At 38.7% G+C, this 25944-nt stretch overlaps 1 protein-coding gene across 2 annotated transcripts in view; it reads right to left on the bottom strand.

Moving 5' to 3' along the window:
* Positions 1 to 17570, bottom strand: part of naa25 (N-alpha-acetyltransferase 25, NatB auxiliary subunit) — a 29566-nt gene extending 11996 nt beyond the window's left edge. Inside the window, exons 1-16 of one of the 2 annotated variants that reach the window (XM_062030738.1) lie at positions 17427 to 17570; positions 14695 to 14780; positions 11594 to 11732; positions 11407 to 11525; positions 9473 to 9547; positions 6613 to 6720; positions 5065 to 5143; positions 4876 to 4987; positions 4710 to 4799; positions 2455 to 2627; positions 2280 to 2392; positions 1992 to 2199; positions 1816 to 1905; positions 1480 to 1760; positions 1256 to 1407; positions 1043 to 1168 (exon numbers count right to left, since the gene is read on the bottom strand). In XM_062030738.1, coding sequence (XP_061886722.1) covers positions 1043 to 1168; positions 1256 to 1407; positions 1480 to 1760; positions 1816 to 1905; positions 1992 to 2199; positions 2280 to 2392; positions 2455 to 2627; positions 4710 to 4799; positions 4876 to 4987; positions 5065 to 5143; positions 6613 to 6720; positions 9473 to 9547; positions 11407 to 11525; positions 11594 to 11732; positions 14695 to 14780; positions 17427 to 17484 — 2009 coding nt within the window. In that variant the 5' untranslated portion in view covers positions 17485 to 17570. Of the gene's footprint in view, positions 1 to 1042; positions 1169 to 1255; positions 1408 to 1479; positions 1761 to 1815; positions 1906 to 1991; positions 2200 to 2279; positions 2393 to 2454; positions 2628 to 4709; positions 4800 to 4875; positions 4988 to 5064; positions 5144 to 6612; positions 6721 to 9472; positions 9548 to 11406; positions 11526 to 11593; positions 11733 to 14694; positions 14781 to 17143; positions 17389 to 17426 lie in introns of those variants that run through there. The other variant, XM_062030739.1, reaches the window with a different exon arrangement.
* Between the last annotated feature and the right edge of the window lie 8374 nt (positions 17571 to 25944).

Genomic DNA, 25944 nt, shown 5'->3' with positions numbered 1-25944 from the left:
AAAATGAGCAGCAACAATCGAAAAATACAGCAAACTAATTTAGTGTAATGACAACAAAAAGATATGTTGATACTTTTACAGAGAGGCGGGAATGTTTGGGCACCTCACCATTCGATTCAGAATCAATGCGACAGGATTCTTGTAATCTACTTTTTCATATATATAGTAAATTATAACAAAACCTTTTCAAAACGAGTTACAAAAAGCTGCTGACGTACGACTTATATGCGCAGTGTTGGATTTTTTAAAAAACCTAATTTTTCAAAATATTGATCCATCCATTTTCTACCGCTTGACCCTCTCTGGGTGGCTGGAATTTTGTAAATTGTATTTACAAAACCTTGGAATGCCTCAGGATCCCCCAGTAAGAGCTAGACCAAGTGTCTGGGGAGAGGGAAGTCTGTGCTTCTCTGCTTAGGCTGCTGTCCCCGCGACCCGACTTCAGATAAGAAAAAGAAGATGAATGGATGGTTGCATGATTATTTACAAAAAACACAAAATGTTCATCAATCTAATAAGAGACAATAGTGCAACTCCAACACAATGCCAGCTTTACAATACTAGAAATTAACAAAGCAATTGAGATGACACAAATACTAAAAAAAAAGTACCCCCCCCACCCCCCCAAAAAAATAATACAATAAATATTTTAATTTAAAACATTTATTTAAAAAAATACTTATCGATTCTCGAAAATTAGGTATCAATTAAGAATTGGAATAAATGAAAACCACCAATTGGATGTGAATCGATTTTTTGAGCGCCCTTACTAATTAGAGAAATATGTCTTTAAATATGTTAAAACTTTTTTAGTCTTAAAAAAAAAAAAGTCAGTGTGTCAAAGCAGATGATGCCAGTTTGCGATTACATCATTTTGACAGCCCTCACAAATTGATTGGCGGTCTGTGTAGCAGTGGTTTCATCGAAGAAACTTTTATTAACACCAGCAGTCAGCAAAAGGCCACGAGAGGAACAAGCACTTCAACTATGTGTGTGTGTGTGTGTGTGTGTGTGTGTGTGTGTGCGTGCGTGCGTGTTTTACCGCTCTTTGGGGTCCCAGCAGGTGAAAACTGTGAGGTCTCTGTTGTCCCTCATGTTATCCCAGGGAATGTCATCCTCCTCTGCAGACAAACACATGGCCTTCACACTCTCCTCCAGACTCAACACACTGGAAAACAACATTTTACAACAAGACATCACAATTGTGCGGTGCACGGTTTGTTGGAGCGTGTGCATGCGTGCAGAGTGTTCTCACATGTCGGCCTCCAGGAACAGATCCAGCAGCATCCTCTCGGTGCGGACCTGGGCGAAATGCAGCGACTGGTTCAACCTGTTCCTGAGGGCAATGAACTCCGGGATCTTCTCAAAGGCTCCGTACTTGTACGCCTGGATGATGTACTCTGAGGTCTGTGGAAGGGAAACCACTTGGACAATTAGACGACGTCGGAGAAAAAGAGCTGAGCGACGAGGCTGACTCACATCTTTCTGGTTGGAGTGGAAGAACCTGAGGGAGAAGTTGCAGGCTTGGGATGCGGCGGCAAACTGCCCCAGTGACTCGGCGTAACGTGTCAGGAGAAACCCGATGGTGTCGTGCTGCACGTGCTTGGCGTCCAGGCTGGCGTAGAGGTCCACCACGGGCTCAAAGGCGCCGAGGCGACAGTAGAGGAGCAGCAGCAGCAGCTTGAACTGAGCGTTGGAGGGACTGTTGGACAATCCCTCCTGCAGGAGGCCCAGACACTGCCACGCCATGTCCTCGTCTCCTACACGCCACATGTCACAACTCGCACAGAAACAGCATGGAGGGTGCGGACTCACCGCTTTCTGTCCACAGGTCGACATAGACGTGCGCCGCCATTAGACAGTACATGTCAGAAAACTGCAGCTCCGTTTTCAGCGCGTCCTTCCCTGCGGAGGCAGAACAAGAGACAAGTTACACAGATCACCATGGAAACAGAAACAAATAGCACACACTTCAATCCAAATGTTCTCACCGAACTTGAGGCCGTAGCGATAATGAGCCTTCAGCTCTGCGATGAGTCGCAGCTTTCCGGCGGCGTCGAGGGCGTGATGCAGGCCGAGCGCTCGGCTCAGCTGACACACACACAAATGTCTCTGCAGCGCTTTGGTGTCGTCAGGGAAGGACAAGCCCTCGGGGCCCGGCTGGCCCACTGGAGCGGACTCGCTCAGGCGGTTAATGAACTACAAAGCGGAGACGAGATACGATTGACAGGCGGGCGAGTGGGCGGGCGAATGAGATGGCGTCGGTGCCAGTCACTCACCTGCACGTGTTGGTCGTGAGACAGCAGGTGGACGTAAATGCTCAGGTCGGTGATGCAGCAAGGTTTGTCTCCAAACTTGGCAAAAAACTGCACCATCAGCTCTAAAGGCTCTCCTGAGCATCAAAGCGACAATGTGAGGACATTAAGATGTCTTTCAAATGTGTGGTTTTTTTACCCAGCAGGCTTTCTTCAGGGCAGCCTCGCTCTCGCAGCCTGTGCATCAGCTCCAGACGAGCCAAGTAAGGACCCCGCAGCGAGCGAGAGTCTTTGTGATCCTCGCTCTTGATCCGCTCCTCCACAAACCTCACTACTTCAGCCACTGTGTGATGCACCGCGCCCTCTGAGCAGCTACACACACACACGCACACACACAGAGACACACACACACACACTACTTGTCAACAAATAAGAGACTTAAGAAGATCGGATAGTTTGATGGAAAGACTACAGAACTCATACATGTCAGCCAAAATGTAACAGTAGTGTCATAGAAATATGGTCACTACTGCCTAGTTTCTCTTCTTATATTTTTATTTTTACTTTTTATTTATATTCTTGTTATATTTTCTATTTTATTTCCATTTATACCTCCATTATTTACTTTTTAAATTATATCTCAATTCTGTACACTGCTGCTGGAATTTTAATTTTCCTGAGGGAACTCTCCTGAAGGAATCAATAAAGTACCATCTATCTATCAACTCGTCGTAGTTTTTCCATTATTGGGTCTTTAAAGGGGAACTGCACTTTTGTTGGAATTTTGCCTATCATTCACAATACTTATGTAAGAGAAAAACACATACGTTTTTCTTTTTTTATGCGTTCTAAATAGTAAACAAACGCGATCAAAGGTCACCTTACAATGGAGCCTATGGGAGTTGCTCTATTCTGCCCATAAAAGTCCTAAAAAAACATGTTTTATATACATGCTGTAAGTATACATGTAATGTAGTAAAAGGCACATTTGCAATAACATTAAATATTTACGTATTTTGAATTGAAATGTGTTCAAACTTTTGCAGTCTCACTATATAGCTTCGGGTTGCTAGGCAACCACTTTGAGCTGGCGTTTTACCTAGTCAACTTCCGGCTTGAGGAGCCTTCACGTCGAGGATTTTATTGACAAAGGGGTCTTTATAGTGCAGAAAGTCTTTAAATGTGATGAGACTGGACTTTTTTGACATAAGCCGATGAAGGATGGCCTCACACTGCAAGTTTGTGCTAACGCTCGCAGGTGGCTTAAAGTGATCTCAGAGTGTTTAAAACATGCCACAAATATTCGCCGACACAATGTAAAAATGATTTTCCTTTTTTTGTTTTTTATTGTAGCAGCATGGTTGCCAAAGTTTTGCAGCACACCACCGGGACTTCTGTGTCTGTGTGTGTGTGTGTACGTTGACTGTTAAGTTTGCTGCTGCTGTTGTGTTTGGATAAATATACAGTATATATACACACAGTGTCTTCAAAGAGTGCGTTTTTTTAAAAAAACTAAAATAGAGACTTTTGTTGAGGCAAGAACCAATTTATGTTTACATTGTTTCTTATGCTTCACTGTAAGAACTTTTGGGTTTACAAACCATGTTGAAGAACCAATTAAGTTTGTTGATCAAGTTCCACTGTATAATATACGCCTGGCTCTTTGTGGTGTGCGCTGGGCATTGTTCTTTTTAAAATGTAAATGGTGAAAAATGAGTACTTGTTAAAAGGTAATTCATCTGTGTGAAGCGTTCCATTCCACTACGTATAAGGAGGCATGTACTTTATATAGAGAAAAAGTTTTACTGCAATGTGAAGCTCCTCGTTCATCCCTTTGGCGTTGCTTTTGGGATGTTTTCTATAACGGTTTTCCATGAAGTTGTCTATATGCATATCATGTATTTCATATATATTTGTTGTGGCTTGATGTAGGGCTTTAGGTTGGTGCTTCATTTTGGTTCTTTATTAGTATTACATTATGTATAGAGGGAGCTATAGCTATTCTAGCTCTTTATTTATTTTGTTCACTGTGCTGATGAGCTGTGTCTCCTTTTATTATAATGGTTGCCCACACATTTTTTGTTGCTTTATTTATTTTCCTGTGATACGGTTTCCATTTTGTCTATTATCTGTGCATTTTCATTTTTGAAGCTGTTATTGATTTATTGTTATGTTATATGATTGACCACAGCTGTGACTATTTAAGTGCTTCACTTCCACAATGAAGACATTTTTGAAAGCGGTCTGTGTTTGGTAGCGCCTGCGCAGTTTGTATTAAAATTATTAGAAAGAGACGAGTGTTGCTGGTCTTGCTCTCTCTTTAAGTACACTTTTTGCCATGCACTTCTTTATTTTTGTTTCATTAAGTTTTTTGGAGAGTGTGTGTTTTTCCTGTATTATGTACATTTATCTAAACAACCTGGACAAAATTCTCTTCAAAATGTTTCTACTCACTGTTCGCCCTCCTGCGGCGGACTCCACGACTGATCAATTAGGTGGAAGAGCGAATCAAAGTATGCCAGGTAGAACTGCCAATCATCAGGACTGCGTGCATAGAGATGATATGTGAACCAACATGTAAGAAAATAAAAACAGCACACGGATGTGCGGTCAGTCTCACTTTTTCAGCAGCAGTTTGTGGGCCAGAGCGTTACAGTCGGGCCAGCGCTGCAGTCGCCTGTACAGCATCATACACTTGCTCTCGCGACTCTGAAGCTCGCTTGTCAGCTTCTCTGTCAGGACGTCATACAGCCGCAGTAAGGACGAGCAGGCGGGAAGAGGAAACCTTTGTGTATTTGCGTGCATTTACCTCCTAATGGACCCTTGATCACATCCAGAGCCTCCTCACACTTTCCCAAACGCTCCAGGATCATAAAGTAAAGCTGCACCTACAATGAGAACATGACTGTTTTAGCATGGCAAAAACCTGCAATTGTTATGAAGAAAAGCTTGTGCACTTAGTTGATGAAAATGTTCCATCTAGGGCTGAAGCAACTAATCGATTAAATCGATTAAAATCGATTACCAAAATAGTTGGCGATTAATTTAGTCATCGATTCGTTGGAACTATGCTATGCGCATGCGCGGAGGCTTTTTTTGTTGTTGTTTTTTTTTGTTTTATAAACCTTTATTTATAAACTGCAACATTTACAAACAGCTGAGGAACAATAATCAAAATAAGTACAAAAACAGTACAAAACAGCGCCAGGGCGGCGGTGAGGCTACGTCTCATGAGGTGGCGTAAGCTAGCCAATGATGTGTCATGTGCAGCTCACGTGACGACGGCGTCTCCTTTGCTGGAAAAATTCGAAAAATGGCGCAGGAAAACACTACCGATAGTTCAGCGGAGAAACATCTTGAGGTTATTGCTTCAATGGAGAAAAGTGTACGACCTAAGTCGTCAAAAGTGTAGGAACACTTCACTTTAAAGACTTCAAAGAAGACCGTTTCCTGCAAAATGGCACGGAAGTACAACATTGCTTCTGGAGCACCTGAAGATTATTATCAACTCATTCTATTCTATTCTATTTTTTATTTTCCTATTTTAATGATGTTGGATCTGTGTTGTTGTTGGGGACAAGTGTTGTAAATTAGCTTTGGCTACAAACACTGTGATGCATGCATCGGATAACTGTTTCAGATGTCTATGTTTTTGTATCTGTCCCTATTTCAAATAAACCTCTATAATAATAAAAAAGAAAAAAAATGTTGGAGCCATGGATGAAGGGAAGAACTCACAGTACGTAACTTTTTAAGTCCATAGTGGCAACAGGCATTCATGAGTTCAGCTTTTTTGTAAGTAACTAACGTTATGCCTTTGTTGCAACGCGGAGCTGATAATGTGTCTCCGGCACACTTGACTCCGTTTTGAGAGAGAAAACGCACGGTTACCAATTTGGAAATAAACGTAACGGACAGAAATATCTCAGGTTGGTTTCATAATGGATCAATGTAGCCGGGCCGATAAAGCTATATAAATATATTTAGATTTGACGCTTTAGTATAACTAAACGTTATGAAGGTGCTGGAATATTTCATGCTATTATTCAGAGGCAGCCTAAAATGAATCCTTTATTATTCACAACAGAAACGTGTACAGTATATGATTCAGTTCTGATGAGTTACATTTCTGTGTTATTGTTGGTGTTTGCTGCACCCCCAATGTCCACAACATGGTGCCAGTATGCTGGTTTTTTTCAATAAAATACTGGAAAGGATAGAAATGTAGTTTGTCACTTTTATCCGATTATCAATCGATTAATCAAAGTAATAATCGACAGATTAATCGATTATCAAATTAATCGTTAGTTGCAGCCCTAGTTCCATCGTAACCAAAGTCAACAAGTTTGGACGTCACCTCAGCTTCTGCTTCAATCTTGTCCTCTTTCACCATCTTCTCCACCATGCGCTCAGCCAGCGGCAGGAACATGGTTTGAGACAGCTTTTCATCTTGTGCAGAGATGGCCTGGATGACAACACACGGTACACAAAACAATTACAGTCATCCTTCGCCACGTTGCGGCTCGAATGTTGCAGCTACACTCTTAACCTTTTTATTTAAAGTACATTTGATGTATTTTGGGCCTAAATTAAGTCTGACTTATGACCTATATGTATTACTGTACATATGTATGTATTATTATTATATGATGGTGATAAGTGGTGTTCTGATCCGATAATGATATCGGTTTGATGTCATCAAAAACAAGTGTCAGCTAAAACCTCCGATATAAGCGCTGCGATACGTGTGCAAAGTTGGACAGCCAGTTAACATCTAAATGTCCTTCAATAAGCACGACAGGTTAGTCTTTACTTGAATTTTAGTCAAGTCATTTACAAAAGGTAAACATTGTAGGCTACTATGAGCTAGCAGATACAAAACAGCTAAGCACACAAGCTAGACATACATAAAAAGTATGAACAATATTGTATGGAAGTAGAATTGTCTCACATCATCTTATATATATCTATGATATTAATACATATGCATATGTTAATAAATTTACAAATACAAATGTGATATACAAATAAATAAATAATTTGTATAAATAAACGCATATTTGTAAATATATTTTTGAGATTTGAATATAAATATGCTTGATTTTGTATTTGTATAGAATTTGCATATGTGGATCGCTTTTGTGTCGATGAGACATTCCTACCACAAACCAGACGCACAAATAAATGTGACCTACACACTCCCCTGAACAACCAGCAGAGGGCACCGCAGCCAGAGCGCTCGGTCACAGACATGGTCAGACACTGGCGAGCCAATCAGAGGCACACTAGGGAGTGTCATATTACATCATGACTTTTGGGATGATTTGACACACATTTCACTGATAAGAGATCAGCATCTACATCGGGACAAGGTCATTAAACGGCATTAAATACAATAAAATAAGCAGCTAGCACGGTCTTTCAGATTAACTGGATAAATTAGCATCAGCTAATACAACGCTAATGTTAGCTAGCTCAGGCCCGTTTTGCGTTCTCTCTGTAAAGACGTGGATTGTTTTTGTGCAGAGAACTCTGGGCATTTTGCATATAATGCTCTGTGACCCGGACCGCTCTGGCTGCAGTACCCTCTGCTGGTTGTTCAGGGGAGTGTGTAAGTCACATTTATTTGTGCATCTGGTTTGTGGTAGGAATGTCTCAGACACAAAAGCAAAAAAGCGATCTACATATGCAAATTCAATACAAATACAAATACAAAATCAAGCATATTCATATTCAAATCTCAAAAATATATTTACAAATACACATTTATTTATACAAATTCTTGATTTATTTGTATGTCACATTTTTATATTTATAAATTGTATTTGTATATATTTTCAAATCTCAAAAATATATTTACAAATACGCGTTTTTTATACAAATTATTTATTTGTATATCACATTTGTATTTGTATATTTATTCATATATGCATATGTATTAATATCATATTGATATATATAAGTTGATGTGAGACAATTCTACTTTCATAACATTGCAGTCTAAAACACAATTATAGTTGCATATTACTTACACATAGAAAGTTTACAAAACAAAGGAGTATTACATAACATCTAGTAACAAACGGGTCCGCATCATTCAACTTACTGCATCAAGAGCTTTAATTAATGAATAGCCACGGGTTGTCTGCAAAAAATTACAACTCCAATTTCAACCTGAAGACGGCGTAAGTCCATGCAAGACGTTTTTTAATAAATAGGTTATTGTTTTTCTATTGCTATTTTTCTGAGTATATTCTCGTGATCAAGCATTCTCTAACATACCACACTACAAAATATTTTTAAAAATTATGTATAATTTGTGCCAATATCATATATAATATTCTCTCTTATAAGATCGGTATCAGCCATACTAAAGTTTACAATATTGGTATCGTATCGGAAGTGAAAAAGTTGTATCCCAGTGGTTATCACAATAAATATTCACAGAGGAAGACTTCTGTTTCCGTGCCCGTTTTTCGTGTTCAGTAGAGAGTAAAACTGTTAATGCACTTCATTTTCGCCTCTTGCCTCATCAATAACACTTCTCCACATTGGCGAGCCTTTGATGGGACCGATGTCCAACGACAACAGCACTAAATGCAAACGATATGGCAATTGTTGACGGCATGTTCGCCACAATGATCAAGTTGGCAGAACAACCATGATTCAAGGCTACTCTTTTGGGTTAAACCAGTTTAAAAGTGACTATTTGGGTGTCGTTTCATGTCTAGAGGGCTCTAATACGGTTCAAACCTATTTAGAAGGTCGTTAATATGTTTTTGATGTAACTATGGAAAATTTTTATTTATAAATAAGAATCCTACTTCGCTAAAAATCAATAACCACGGTGAAGGCTGGAGCCAATTAGACACGATAAACAAGGGATTACTGTTTTGTTTAATCCATGGCTTCTCCACCAAAGTGAACATTGTAAGAGGTCAAGTAGTTGTGGCTTTGTTTTTGCATTCTTTCCTGAAGTGTGTCTATTCAGATCAGTTGTGTACTTAGTGAAGTGAGTGAGTTACAGTAAGGTCAATTATATATTAAATAATAATGGAAGTGTAAGTTGTTTACAATCTTTTATTGGCTTCCGACTGAGTTATGTATTTTTTAACGCCATAACTTCACTTATTGAAATTTTTTCCCCCAGATCGCAGTTTAAGAATCCCTAGTTTATAGGAAGTGTGAGTGTGTGCGTGCGTGTGTGTGTGATGTACCTGCATCACCAGACTCATCACAGACCAGAAGTAATATGGATTCTTGGGGACAATCTTGTACAAGGCCATTCCCGCCTAGAGAAATGCAAACATCATTTTATTCCACCATCAAATGTGTTGTGTCAGCAGCGCCATCATGACCACACAGGTGCAGAACAGCGTGCGTCCCGGCTTATGGACGATTAAGACAGGAGTGATTACAACTTTTGTGTCTTCCAATTAGGGATAGTACTACATGTGGTCCTTGGGACAAATTTTCTAGCGTTGACCGGTCCGCAGTTACAAAAAGGTTGGGGACCACTGGCCTACAGTATACTGGACTGCCATCTAATGTTTTGGAAGTGCAATGGCATTGCAAATGAGACTCCAATGTGCAAGAAATCAAGATATAACAACCGGACAGCACAGTTACCATATTTAGCTCATTTTTAAATACTACATTTAAAAATAAAAAAATGTTACTATCAAACGCAAATTACGCACACAAAATCAACAAAAATTAGTACTGTTGAATACTGGTATCAATTCCCACGTAGCAGGAATTGGTACCGTATTGATTCAAATGTGAATCGTATCAACCTTAAGAAAGTCAATGACTTCACCATAAAAGTGGGTGACATTGTCATCACCAGGAAAGATGAGGTCACCTACCTAGGTTCCATTCTAGAGGCTAACCTTTCCTGTGATAAAATGGCAACCAAGGTAATCAGAAAGGTTAACCAACGAACGAGATTTCTCTACAGAATCTCCTCTCTGGTCAACAAAAGCACCTTGAGGATTCTGGCGGGAACTCTCGTTCAACCCTTCTTCGATTACGCATGCACCTCCTGGTACCCTAGCACCTCCAAAACCCTCAAATCTAAACTCCAAACATCTCAGAACAAGCTAGTCAGGTTACTTCTAGACCTCCACCCTAGATCCCACCTCACTCCTACCCACTTCTCTAAAGTGGGCTGGCTCAAGGTGGAGGACAGAGTTAAACAACTTGCACTGAGCCTAGTCTATAAAATCCGCTACACCTCCCTGATACCGAAGTACATGTCAAACTACTTCCTTAACGTAAATGACCGTCATAACCACAACACCAGGGGGAGCTCCACTAACCACGTTAAACCCAGATTCCGAACTAACAAAGGTCTTAACTCATTCTCTTTCTATGCCACATCAATGTGGAATGTGCTCCCAACAGGTATAAAAGAAAGGGCATCTCTATCCTCCTTCAAAACCGCAATAAAAGTTCACCTGCATGCAGCTACAACCCTAAACTAACACCCTCCCCGGATTGCTAATAATCAAATGTAAACAATCAAATGCAGATACTTTTTCTTATGCCTTCTGATCTCTCTCTCTCTCTTTCTCTCTCTATATGTCCACTACTTGCTGTCCATATCCTACCCCCCCACCCCCTCCACACCCCTGATTGTAAATAATTCAATGTGATTATCTTGTGTGATGACTGTATTATGATGATAGTATATATGATAGTATATATCTGTATCATGAATCAACTTAAGTGGACCCCGACTTAAACAAGTTGAAAAACTTATTCGGGTGTTACCATTTAGTGGTCAATTGTACGGAATATGTACTTCACTGTGCAACCTACTAATAAAAGTCTCAAAACCCATCCCTACCGTAGTCTATACACTAATGCCATCTAATGTCTGGTAATTGCAACTGCATGCAAAGTCTACTATATAAAATATTTGCAAATGAGACTTAGAAGTGTAAGAAAACAACAGTTACTATCAGCAAGTTTCAAACGTTAAATTAACAAAACGAGATGAAAGAAATGAACATCTACTACACATCCCTACTTCCAATTCTCCACAAAGTTTGTGTAATTCCACTTACTGGGGGTGTGCTACTATTGTGTTATAAAGGTGGAATAAGACTTTGGCACAGTACTATACATCATATTGTGTGTGAGAGACCTGCTGCATCTTCTTGTACTCTCCAACGCGAGCATAGGCCATGAAAAGGTGCGAGTGGTACTCCTCGCTGAGTGGAACCTTCTTGACGGCAGCTTCGTACAGTTTGGTGACCAACTCGGCTGGAAGGAACACACAAACACATTGACATGCGTGTGTGTATGTATGTACGTGTGTGTTTTCTACTGACGGCGATGCATCTCTCTGTAGAGGATGGTGAGGGCTTGTAAGGAGTTGTCATCGGTGGGTTCAAGAGAGGTGACTTCCTGGGCCAACGAGAAGGCTTCGTCCTGCTTTCCTGTCCTCTGGAGGCCGATGGCCTTCAACACCTGCGTGCAGGAGAATATTAATTATGCAGGTGACGTCAACTCGCACCAGCATTTCAGCTGCAATACATGGCTAAAGAAAAGGAGGAGTCCAGGTCAAATCAGCAAATTTATCATTTGAGCAACTTTGAATTTATTAGTGGAGATCGACCGGTTATCGGCGACGATATTCGTCATTTTGACATACAACACAGGCCAAAAGTTTGGACACACTTTCTCCTCATTCAATGCGTTTTCTTTATTTTCATGACTATTTACATTGTAGATTGTCACATCAAAACTACGAATGAACACATGTGGAGTTATGTACTTAACAAAAAAAAGGTGAAATAACTGAAAACATGTTTTATATTCTAGTTTCTTCAAAATAGCCACCCTTTGCTCCGATTACTGCTCTGCACACTCTTGGCATTCTCTCGATGAGCTTCAAGGAGGTAGACACATGAAATGGTTTTCACTTCACAGGTGTCGTAGTTTTGATGTGACAATCTACAATGTAAATAGTCATGAAAATAAAGAAAACGCATTGAATGAGAAGGTGTGACCAAACTTTTGGCCTGTACTAGGGATGTGCGTATCGATCCTGTGGTATCGATATATCGATACTCACACGCTACTCATTTGGCATCACTTTTCTGAAAAAAGTATCGATATAAACCAAAAAACGGCGTGTGGGGGGTGCAAGCATCACTTTCAGATGTTTTTGATTACTTACTTAACTTACTATGTGCTGGGACACCCCTGTACCTGGCAGAGTATAGAGCTGGCCCAGTCACGTCACAGGAGACAGCCAATGAGCGTCGTCAACGTGCAACACACACACAGCCAGCCGACAGCGTTGTTACTTTTCCTGTACAGCAATCTGAGACTTCAGTAAAGTGTGACGTGTGACGACATATCTCGAGTACACTAAAGGTGTGATGGTGTCAGACATTTTTGTAGATAATTTTTCCAAGTTCATTTTCTCAGGGAACTGTCTTTTGTATGCAGGTTTATAGGACAAGGAAATCCTAGTTTATTGTGATAAGGAAATTATTGACTTTGCTTCAGAGAAGTGTTATAAGTTTACTTCCACAAAGAGGTTTCAAACATAACATTGTTATGAATAATTGTTTTTTTAAGCTTTTTCTACCAAGACTTTTTTTTTGAGAAATAAGAAAAGTGAAAATGTGTATATTTTTGTTTATATTTAATTTATTTTTCATATTTATGTTATTTATTTTAATTTTACTTTTATTATATATTGACCATAATAAATGTGGTATAAATGGCCTGTATTTGTCTTGTGATTTGTGTTAAATAATAACAATAGTAATAATATTTTTGACTGAAAAAAATTGCCAATAAGAAATTAATGGTATCGGTATCGATGAAAATGCAAGAAAAAGTATCGGTATCGTATCGAATCCTAAAAGTGTGGTATCGCCCATCCCTAGCCTGTACTGTATATTGGTATCAATATTTTATCGGTATCGCACTGTTTTTTTTAACTACAACAGAATGACATCATCAGATACAACATATACACATATGATGCCAGTATTTGGCATTAAAAAGATCATTAGTGAAGTAGATACAGTAGTAATAACCACCGCTCAAGCACCAGCCCTTTTGCCCTGCATCAGAAAAGTTTGTTGTTTTTAATTTTATTCTCCCATTGCCATTAATTCTCCCCAAATATGTTTGGATAACTGACAGGGCATTTATTGTGAGTTCTTGTGAGAATTCTTCCCCACTCACCCTCCCTTTCTCTCCGTCCTGTAGTGCCGGTCGCCTAGAGCAGTGGTTCTCAAATGAGGGTACGCGTACCCTTGGGGGTACTTGAAGGTATGCCAAGGGGTACGTGAGATATTTTTAAAATGTCTGTCAAAAAGAACTGTGAAAAGAAATGCAACAATGCAATATTCAGTGTTGACAGCTGGATTTTTTGTGGACATGTTCCATAAATATTGATGTTAAAGATTTCTTTTTTTGTGAAGAAATGTTTAGAATTAAGTTCATGAATCCAGATGGATCTCTATTACAATCTCCAAAGAGGGCACTTTAAGTTGATGATTACTTCTATGTGTAGAAATGTTTGTTTATAATTGAATCACTTGTTTATTTCAACAAGTTTTTAGTTATTTTTATATCTTTTTTTCCAAATAGTTCAAGAAAGACCACAACAAATGAGCAATATTTTGCACTGTTATACAATTTAATAAATCAGAAACTGATGACATAGTGCTGTATTTTACTTCTTTATCTCTTTTTTTTAACCAAAAATGCTTTGCTCTGATTAGGGGGTACTTGAATTAAAAAAATGTTCACAGGGGGCACATCACTGAAAAAAGGTTGAGAACCACTGGCCTAGAGTACATCACCTCTGCCTACCTGTCAAAACTTTCCATTTTTGCCTAGAAATCCAGTTTTTGTCTTTCTTTCCGGTCCTGCTTTGTTTTCGCTACTGCAGACATCGAGTCGTTTGACAAGCCTCCGTCGGCGTGGGCTTATTAATGGAGCGGCGTGAGTTTTATGCTCCGTGATTCACACAAAAAACGCCAAATAACTAGTAAGGAAGAAGAGCAGGCAGCAGCTCACACATTCTCATACTTTCTGTAACAGTGCTGCCTTGACCTTAAAAAGTTAAAATTCGAGGCCTGAGACATGTAATTTTTTGGTGCTAAATTAACCACAACATTAGCACAGCATCAAACAATTCACTACTGGTCCAACATTTCCTAAAAAGTCATCTTAAAAAAAACAACTTAAAGCCTTGTCCAGCTGTTTATAGACGTACATTATGCATGTTTAAATAACTTTTACTGCAAATAAATATCGGTTATCGACCTCTTTGACTACTAATAATCGGTATCGGCCCTGAAAAAAAACACACTGGTCAATCTTTAGTTCATATGAGCTCCTTCTTTGGCTTTTTAACAGAGAGGCAGGATACGGACGGGACATTTACCCAAGAGCGACGTACCTTAGCACAGTGCAGGTCTTTGTGTTTCTTCAGAAGCTTGTCAGCCTGCTGGATGGCCATCTTGTTGTTGCCATTATCAAGGTAGTCTGAGGTGTACAAAAGCAACATATTAATGCAGTCATTGGAATTTTTAAACGATAACAACAGAAACGATATGCGTCACTATTACAATACAGCAAACATTACGTGTGTGTGTGTGAGTGTGTAAGTACACAAACAGTTGCACCTGCTGGGGACAGCTGGTTGCCAAAATTAACTGTAGCAGACAGTGATTGTGTCATGTCTCTTCTCTCAGTTTGAGGAGCAAATAACAGAAACGTTATCAGAATCATCCAAGCCAGTAATGCTCAAATTGTATTTTCACTTAAGAAATTACTGTTTTATAGTCCTATATTCAAACGCAATGTTACAGTTCAAACTGTTTGTAATGTTACAGTGGCCAAAAATAACAAATATACTTGTTAAATGAAACATTAAGAGTGTTACTAAAACAGCCTTCTTTCATCTCCGTAATGTCGCTAAAATTTGTTCCATTTTGTCCACCAGCGACACGGAGATTATTCATGCGTTCGTTACATCTCGTCTCGACTACTGTAACGTATTATTTTCGGGCCTCCCTATGTCTAGCATTAAAAGGTTACAGCTGGTACAAAATGCGGCTGCTAGACTTGACAAGAACAAGAAAGTTTGATCAAATTACGCCTATACTGGCTCACCTGCACTGGCTTCCTGTGCACTTAAGATGTGACTTTAAGGTTTTACTACTTACGTATAAAATACTAAAGGGTCTAGCTCCATCCTATATTGCTGATTGTATTGTACCATATGTCCCGGCAAGAAATCTGCGTTCAAAGAATTCTGGCTTTTATTAGTGATTCCCAGAGCCCAACAAAAAGTCTGCGGGCTATAGAGTGTTTTCTATTGGGGCTCCAGTACTCTGGAATGCCCTCCCGGTAACAGTTAGAGATGCTACCTCAGTAGAAGCATTGAAGTCCCATCTTAAAACTCATTTGTATACTCTAGCCTTTAAATAGACCCCCCTTTTAGACTTGTTGATCTGCCGTCTCTTTTCTGCTCTGCAAAGATTAGGTGTCCACAGATGAGGCGCTAGCTGTTCAAAGTCGGGACCCAGGTGGACCACTCATCTGTGCATCAGTTAAGGACGTCTCTGCGCTACTGACCTGTCTCCACCCAAGACGATCTCCGGCCGGCCCCACTATGGACTGGACTCTCACAGTATTATGTTAGATCCACTATGGACTGGACTCTCACTATTATGTTAGATCCACTATGGACTGGACTATCACAGTATTATGTTAGATCCACTATGGACTGGACTCTCACTATTATGTTAGATCCACTATGGACTGGACTCTCTCACTATTATGTTAGATCTACTATAGACTGGACTCTCACTATTATGTTAGATCCACTATGGACTGGACTCTCACAATATTATGTTAGATCCACTATGGACTGGACTCTCACACTATTATGTTAGACCCACTATGGACTGGACTCTCACTATTATGTTAGATCCACTATGGACTGGACTCTCACACTATTAACTAGATCCACTCGACGTACATCTGCGGTCCCCTCCAAGGTTTCTCATTGTAATCCCATTGGGTTGAGTTTTTCCTTGCCCTGATGTGGGACCTGAGCCGAGGATGTCGTTGTGGCTTGTGCAGCCCTTTAAGACACTCGTGATTTAGGGCTATATAAATAAACTTTGATTGATTGATTGATTTTTAATGAATACTTAGGCCTATTACGCCACTGTGTTCTTAAATATGTCATTATGGAGAACCCATTTGTTTTCTGAGGTAGTACTTGGGGAAACAAGTTTGAGAATCACCGATCTAAGCTTTTACATTTCAAGCTGTCAATCAAGCAAGCCATGAATTGACAAAACAAGTTCTTTATCGACAAAAAAAACAACCAAATACTTTATCTGACACTCTAATCGCTGAGAATGTTATGAATGAGAATGAATGAGACCCAAGTGTTCATTCGGAATTTAGACAAAGCTAAGGCTAGCAGGAGCATCCTTGAAAGAGATACTAAACAAAATAAGTTGTAACTTGACAACAAATTGTTAAGTATATTTAAAAAGTGTTGATGTGTAATAGTTAGGTAGCGTTGTGACAGCTCCATGCTAGTTAAAGAGCGGTGTTAGCATGGAGCATTGTCCTCAACCTAGCTACAAGCTAAGTGGCTAGCATTGCACTACTGACACTTTCCCAAAGGAACTTTGCCGGAGAAATAATTATTCAAGTTCGCCAGCCTTACAACAGACTAAAAACACAAACGCGCGACTTTCCCCCCCCAAACAAGTCCAGAGTTACGAGCGGTTTCATTGAAAGGCATGCTAGCTGGCACGTTAGCCACCAAGCTAGCTGTCAAACAGCTAGCGTTAGCAGAAAGGAGCTCAGCTTAGCCTCCTCACTTCGCCTTCCAGAATGTTCTCCAGTCAACATAACCCACAACGTCCAGCAAAGTACCACCGGGAGGCTACCGCCAGAGAACCAGAGCAAGCCCGGGGAAGGTGCACTGTCATAGCCAGTGCGCAGCAGGCAGCAGAGCCCGTGGTTGCGGGTGGTGGGGCCGCAAAACTGCCCTCCAGCTCGGACACAGTCCAGTTAAACAAGACGGGCTGATGTTCAGCACCCAAAAGTGCAAGGAACTCTCGAAGCGGACCAAAAACTGTACACCCGGAGACGAGCGCTCACCATATATGGGTCTGAGTCTCCGGTCGTTGGGGTCTTGCACATGGCCTCTCGCCGCCATGGTAGACTTTACCTGCTAAGGGAAGTGCGCACGCATGCGCACTAGGCGGCAACTCCAGCAGCACTTCTGGACGCAGCAACATAATTATTTCATTTTTTTAAATGTATTTATCTCCTTCATGGATGTGCATTTTTGATCAATAGACAATTAAACTTTCGCAACAAAACACATATTTACACACCTACGCCTGAGAAGGAACAGGATGAAGAAAATATTGTATTTCCTGCCCCCTTCAACATAATAAGCAGTTAATGCAGTGTTTTTCAACCTTTTTTGAGCCAAGGCACATTTTTTGCGTTGAAAAAATGCGGAGGCACACCACCAGCAGAAATCAATAAAAAACGAAACTCATTTGACAGTAAAAAGTTGTTGTCGCAATTGTTGGATATGACTTTAAAGCATAACCAAGCATGCATCACTATAGCTCTTGTCTCAAAGTAGGTGTACTGTCACCACCTGTCACATCACACCCTGACTTATTTGGAGTTTTTTTTGCTGTTTTCCTGTGTGTAGTGTTTTACTTCTTGTCTTGCGCTCCTATTTTGGTGGCTTTTTCTCTTTTTTTGTTATTTTCCTGTAGCATTTTTCATGTCTTCCTTTGAGCGATATTTCCCGCATTTACTTTGTTTTAGCAATCAATAATACTTCAGTTGTTTTTATCCTTCTTTGTGGGGACATTTTTGATTGTCATGTCATGTTCGGATGTACATTGTGGACGCCGTATTTGCTCCACAGTAAGTCTTTGCTGTCATCCAGCATTCTGTTTTTGTTTACTTTGTAGCCAGTTCAGTTTTAGTTTCGTTCTGCATAGCCTTCCCTAAGCTTCAATGCCTTTTCTTAGGGGCACTCGCCTTTTGTTTAAGCATTAGACACCTTTTTACCTGCACACTGCCTCCCGCTGTTTCCAACATCTACAAAGCAATTAGCTACCTGCTGCCACCTACTGATATGGAAGAGTATTACACGGTTACTCTGCCGAGCTCTAGACAGCACACGTAATTTGCAGACTATATTTACTGGTTTGCAAATAATATTTTTAACCCAAATAGGTGAAATTAGATAATCTCACGAGACACACGAGGCGTTAATAACTCTGCTCCACAAACTCAGATTTTGAAAATAATTTGTACAAATGATGAGGACACCCTGAAGTGATAAATTGGTCAGTAATTATATACTGTATCTATTCATAGTGGGCGGAGAATAATTGTATTAACATTGTTTTTTTAGACTGTAACAGAAAAGATTTAAAATGCATCAATTTTCCTGAAATTACTTGTCCAGGGTGTACCCCGCCTTCTGCCCGTGTGCAGCTGAGATAGGCTTCAGCACTCCCCGTGGCCCCGTAAGGGACAAGCGGTAGAAAATGGATGGATGGATAATTTTAAAAAATCCTAATTTAAATTGTGACACAACAAGGAAGTCAATGAGCACATTTTGTAGTGCACAGCTTTTCCAAGTGGGGTTTGACGCATTATACTGATTCTATTACAAATTACAGTAATCGTGTTAAAGAATACCTGAACTTTCAGTTATATAATATAGATAATTTTACCTCACAATGTAGCTAAAAACATCTAATAAAGTAATACAATATATTACATGACTACATTTGGCGGGGCTGTACATCCGGAAAGTATTCACATCCACATTTTTTCATGTCACTGCCTTTTTCCAAAATGGAAGAAATAATTGTTTGTCCTCAAAATTCTACACACAACACCCCATCAATGTGAAAAGTTTTTTTAATTACATTTTTGCTAATTTATATAAATTTAAAAAGTTAAAAAAATCACATGTATGAACGTTTTAAAAGCCTTTGCTCAATACTTTGTTGATGCGTGATACTTTGGCGGCAATTCCAGCTTCAAGTCTTTTTGAATACGATGCCACCAACTTAGTACACCTATCTTTGGGCAGCTTCGCCCGATCCTCTTTGCAGCACCTCTCTAGATCCATCAGGTTGGATGGAAAGCATCCGTCACATACAGAGATCAAAGTCAGAGGGCGGATTATAACACCTGATTGGTTACCCGGCACTCCACTTAGACCAGAGAAGCAATGATTGGACAAGATTTGTGTGACATTGATGGCTTACTTTGACCGATGAAATAAATTCAATAAGCACAGGTTCATGAATTTATCGTGTTGTATTTTCCTAAATAGTTATACGGGCTATATTAGTTGAAACAGTATCTTGAAATGTTGTAACTCATTGCTACGAATAAATATGAGTTGAAACCATAAGTTACAATGGTACGCTGAATAGTAACGTTTGTTTATCAACAATCATAAATTAAGCTCACAGCACATACACAATGTTGATAGCTATAGTTATATTTTGATAAACAATAAAAAATTAATCTTTCAGCACTTACACAACCCTGATATCTATAGTTATATTTTGATGAACAATCATAAATGAATCTTTCAGAACATACTGTACATAATGTTTACATCTATAGTTATATTTTGATAAAGTCGGGGAAAAACACGCTACTTGTAAACGACGCGTGCAAAAAAACAACAAACATGGCAGTAGACACAAAGTTAAATCATTAAATACAACCTTACCTGAGCAAAAACGAGGCATATTTGTCCGGGAGAGTCTTGATACCAATGTCCTTGATCCAGATCAGGGGTCACCAACCTTTTTGAAAGCAAGAGCTACTTCTTGGGTAGTGATTAATGCGAAGGGCTACCAGTTGATGCACACGTAAATAAATTGCCAGAAATAGCCAATTTGCTCAATTTACCTTTAACTCTGTTATTATTAATAATTAATAATATTTACACTTAATTGAACGGTTTAAAAAAAGGAGAAAACACGAAAAAAATGACTCTTAAATTTTGAAACATAGTTTATCTTCAATTTCGACTCTTTAAAATTCAAAATTCAACCGAAAAAAAGAAGAGAAAAACTAGCTAATTCGAATCTTTTTGAAAAAATAAAAAAAATAATTTATGGAACATCATTAGTAATTTTTCCTGATTAAGATTAATTTTAGAATTTTGATGACATGTTTTAAATAGGTTAAAATCCAATCTACACTTTGTTAGAATATATAACAAATTGGACCAAGCGATGAGATGGCGACTTGTCCAGGGTGTACCCCGCCTTCCGCCCGATTGTAGCTGAGATAGGCTCCAGCGCCCCCGCGACCCCAAAGGGAATAAGCGGTAGAAAATGGATGGATGAATGGATGGACAAAGCTATATTTCTAACAAAGACAAATCATTATTTCGTCTAGATTTTCCAGAACAAAAATTTTAAAAGAAATTCAAAAGACTTGGAAATAAGATTTAAATTTGATTCTACAGATTTTCTAGATTAGCCAGAATAATTTTTTTGAATTTGAATCATAATAAGTTTGAAGAAATATTTCACAAATATTCTTCGTTGAAAAAACAGAAGCTAAAATGAAGAATTAAATTAAAATTTATTTATTATTCTTTACAATAAAAAAAATTAATTTACCTGAACATTGATTTAAATTGTCAGGAAAGAAGAGGAAGGAATTTAAAAGGTAAAAAGGTATATGTGTTTAAAAATCCTAAAATCATTTTTAAGGTTGTATTTTTTCTCTAAAATTGTCTTTCTGAAAGTTATAAGAAGCAAATTAAAATAATTAATGAATTTATTTAAACAAGTGAAGACCAAGTCTTTAAAATATTTTCTTGGATTTTTTAATTCTATTTGAGTTTTGTCGAGCAAAGCGAGACCAGCTGCTAGTAAATAAATAACATTTAAAAAATAGAGGCAGCTCACTGGTAAGTGCTGCTATTTGAGCTATTTTTAGAACAGGCCAGCGGGCTACTCATCTGGTCCTTACGGGCTACCTGCGGGCACCGCGTTGGTGACCCCTGATCCAGACACACACAAAGAAGTTGTAGACATCCATGCTTTTCCAAGTTTCATCTGTTTTGTCGTAAAGAATGATGTCTGGAGCACAATAGTTTGTTATGTCTGGGAACTCCACCAACGTATAATCCTTGATATCACTTGACAAATCTTTTTTTGAGAAAGTATAAGCGTCTAGTTAGTTTTTTTTGCTCATATCTGCTTTTTGCAGGAAGATTTAGGCCTCTTATGCACTCAGATAGTTTGCGCACTGCTTGCTGTACGAGTCATCTTGGTTTGGTCGACCACCACTGCTTTTCACTCACTTCCGGGAAAAAGTCACGTGATGGAATACAAGCAAAAGGTGGGCAGTATTTCGAGAGAGCGATATACAAGGCTACTTTGATTCATGGTACCGTTTAAAAGTCATACACAGATTGCAGAGAAGTAGAAAGATGGCCGCCGTGATCCCACAATGCATTGCTGTTATAAATACAAGTTGAAACCATGAGTTGCAATTGTACACTGATGAGAGAGAGGCAAGAGAAACTCAAGCCAATGGGAACAATGAGAAACCTTGGAAGGGACCACAGATGTGGGGAAGGAAAATTAACTATATTGCTCCATGGAGGTTAAATGACCTTGTAATGACTTACCTGTACCACTAGGGGTAAATGCCTACTATCATATGGTTACTAAAAGTAAGCATACAAGCTAAGCGTTACTGGTTTGCTATGATGATCTGGTGTAAATTAACAATTGATTGATAGGCAATTATAGGTTGCTTGTGACAATGTAATCAGACATTTAAGATCAGACTACTAATGCCAAAATGTTCTGTTCATTGATTTATTTCATTCATAAAAAATCAAACAAAGGAACAAAATAAAATTAAAATCTATCAACATAAAGTAAAATATGAATGAAAAGGAAGTTGGAACCGAAATCATTTAAAAACTTGTAACATCTGCTCCCTATTTTCACAAATACAACAAATTACTTTCAACGTTGGCGGCTAGAAAGCCATATTGTCATTTTACAACAGTTAAACCAATGATGAAGAATAATTCTACTTCTAGACCTCCAACCCAGATCCCACCTCACTCCTACCCACTTCTCCAAAGTGGGCTGGCTCAGGGTGGAGGACAGAGTAAAACAACTTGCACCGAGCCTAGTCTATAAAATTTGTTATACCTCTCTGATACCGAAGTACATGTCAAACTACTTCCAGAACGTAAATGACCGCCATAACCACAACACCAGGGGAGCTCCACAAACCACGTCAAACCAGAATGCTAATAGTTTCCATGCTGCTGTTGCCCTGAAAATGAAAATGTTTTTTTTATATAAAATACTGTCTGTTCTTTTAATTTTTTTTATCTTTGTTTGTTTAATATTCATTGTAAAGTTCAGCTGTTTTTTCAGTGGGGCCTTGGCTCCACTGCAAGCATGAATAAATAAAGTCAAGTCAAGTCAAGTCAAACCCAGATTCCGATGTAACAAAGGTCTTAACTCATTCTCCTTCTATGCCACATCAATATGGAATGCACTCCCAACAGGTGTAAAAGAAAGTGCATCTCTATCCTCCTTCAAAAGAACACCTCCAGGCAGCTACAACCCTAGCCTAACCCCCTCCCCCCACCACATCCCACCTCCTCGGATTGTAAATATCAAATGTATATACTTGTTCTTATGCTTTCTGAGCTCACTATGTTCACTGCTCGCTGTACATATCCTACGAAGTGAGACCTACAGACCTACAGATGATAAACTTGTATGATGACTGGAATATGCTGATAGCAACCTAAGAGAATAAAAATAGCTTTAAAAATGCCCTTTGAATCAAAGAAAAATGACAAACTGAATCCAAACGACATGCTTGATATCCGTTTGATTAATATTAACTACCAATCTTGTACCCGTGACGTCCTCAGAAGTTTGCTAGTACAATGGTTTTTCTTCCACAAGATGTGGGTTCGATTCTTGGCAACGTCAGTTCTTAAATGTGTTTATCACTGTAAACATTACAATTATTGAAGTAAAGCATTCTGTATTTATTCTTTTTAACCAGCGACCAGAAATCAATAGCTGGATAATGGAGAAGATTTGTCCAAAAAAATAAAGAATCGCCTAAAACCCAAAATAACAAAATCTCATCTGTTCTGTACATCAGTGTCCAAGTTACATTATATTGTCATCTTCCTCTTTATGCCATTTCCTCAAGGTGACAGAAAAACTTTATACAACCTGCCCTATCATATGATTTTACCAAAACACACAATATATGTACAATAGGGGTGTGGGAAAAAAATCAATTGGAATTCGAATTGCGATTCTCACGTTGTGCGATTCAGAATCGATTCTCATTTTTAAAAAATAAAAACATTTTTTTTTAAAAAATTAATCAATCAAACAAAACAATACACAGCAATACCATAACAATGCAATCCAATTCCAAAACCAAACCCGAGCCAGCAACACTCAGAACTGCAATAAACAGAGCAATTGAGAGGAGACACAAACACGACACAGAACAAACCAAAAGTAGTGAAACAAAAATGAATATTATCAACAACAGTATCAATATTAGTTACAATTTCAACATAAAAGTGATTAAAAATCCCTCATTGACATTATCATTAGACATTTAGTTTATGAGATGCGATGCAAGTGAGCCACTGTGACACTATTGTTCATTTTTTGTATATTTTAAAAAAAATTAATGTTTGTAATGATAATATCAATGAGGGATTTTTAATCACTGCTATGTTGAAATTGTTACTAATATTGATACTGTTGTTGATAATATTCATTTTTGTCTCACTACTTTTAGATTGTTCCGTGTCATGTTTGTGTCTCCTCAATTGCTCTGTTTATTGCTATTCTGAATGTTGCTGGGTCGGGTTTTGTTTTGAAATTGTATTGCATTATTATGGTATTGTTGTGTATTGTTTTCATTTAAAAAAAAAAAAATCGTTTTTGAATGGAGAATCGTGTTGAATTGAAAAAAAAAAAAATCGATTCTGAATCGAATCGTGACCCCAAGAATAGATTGTGAATCGAATCGTGGGACACCCAAAGATTCCCAGCCCTAATGTACATATATAACATATTTTATTATACTTTGTTGATTTACCTAGCAAAATCATTTAGTCCAAAATGTATTTGTGATTCATTGTCATTTCTAATAGACGCAACATTTCATTGCGTCACACGTTATGAGGTTAAGGTGCAGTTGTTTGTAATTATACATTTGACCAGCAGGTGGAGTCTTGTGCCGAAGCATGCATTGAAGCTTCGAAATATTATCCACGCCTCATGAGGCTTCATCTGACCATTACTGTGTGGGATGCTATATATACTTTAATTACATGGGCTGCCAGAAATTATACATGACATGTAATTAAGCACCTGCAAACCATGGATATTCAGCCTACCATTCTTAGTAACGGTTTAGTGACGGCGTCTTGTATTCCCACTGCTATCTGGGTATTTAAACGGTATCACGAGTCGAAGTAATTAAAAAGGTCACCAAGTTTTATTTTTCTTACTGTGTAAATCTGTTACATCTAAAGTCATTTAAGGTGTAATAGTTCATAAAATTGCATAAGATTTGTTAAAACATTTGCTACTCTTCACCTTTGCTTATAAACTTTACATAGTGTTTATATTTTGTTAATGATGATGTAAACACACACATTTTAACATTAGACTTAGACTTCCTTTTTATTATCATTCAAATTTGAACTTTACAGTACAGATAAGAACGAAATTTCGTTTCATTAGCTGGTTGTGCAGGATAAAAAAGCAATAAGGTGCATGTATAAATAAATAAATAGGTTACTGTACAGATAAATATATTGCACTTTTTCATATGCATCCATGTTTATGGATGCATGTTATATTGTCTTTTTTATTCCAGCGAGTTAATCCATTTTGGGGGGAGTTGAGGGGATAATTATGATGCGTTCAAGAGTCTTACGGCCTGAGGGAAGAAGCTGTTACAGAACCTGGATGTTCTGCTTCGGAGGCTGCGGAACCTCTTTCTAGAGTCCAGCAGTGAAAACAGTCCTTGGTGGGGGTGGGAGGAGTCTTTGCAGATTACTACATGTAATACTATATACAACTAGCATTAACAACACTGGCCAAATTGAGAAATGTCTAATACAATGAATTACTCTACTTCAGTGGTTAACAATGTTTGTACAGTTTGGGCTGTTGGATCATTAACATGGTACTCGTTCATTGAATACCAGCAGCACATGTAACATAGCCGCAAGAACTCTGGCATGCATGCGGCCGTCATCAAACCCCGATGTTATTCAGCCATCCATTCTCAGTTACAGTTTTGTTATGGCATCCTTGTATTCCCACTGTTATCTGGGTATTTAAATGGCACCATGTGTCAAAGACGTGCATCAAATCAGAGCTAATCCACACGCCATCCTCGGTTACAGTTTTGTTATGGCATCTTTGTATTATCCCACTGCTATCTGGGTATTTACACGGTACCATGAGTCAAAGAATCGCATGAAATCATAGCGCTATTCCGCCTGCCATCCTCAGTTACAGTTTTGTTATGGCATCTTTGTATACCCACTGCTACCTCGGTATTTACA

This window comes from Entelurus aequoreus, linkage group LG21, assembly GCF_033978785.1.
Source record: "Entelurus aequoreus isolate RoL-2023_Sb linkage group LG21, RoL_Eaeq_v1.1, whole genome shotgun sequence".
In the NCBI taxonomy this organism is placed as follows: Eukaryota; Metazoa; Chordata; class Actinopteri; order Syngnathiformes; family Syngnathidae; genus Entelurus; species Entelurus aequoreus.
The sequence above is the reverse complement of the archived record's forward strand: the minus strand, read 5'-3'. Positions and strand labels throughout refer to the sequence as shown.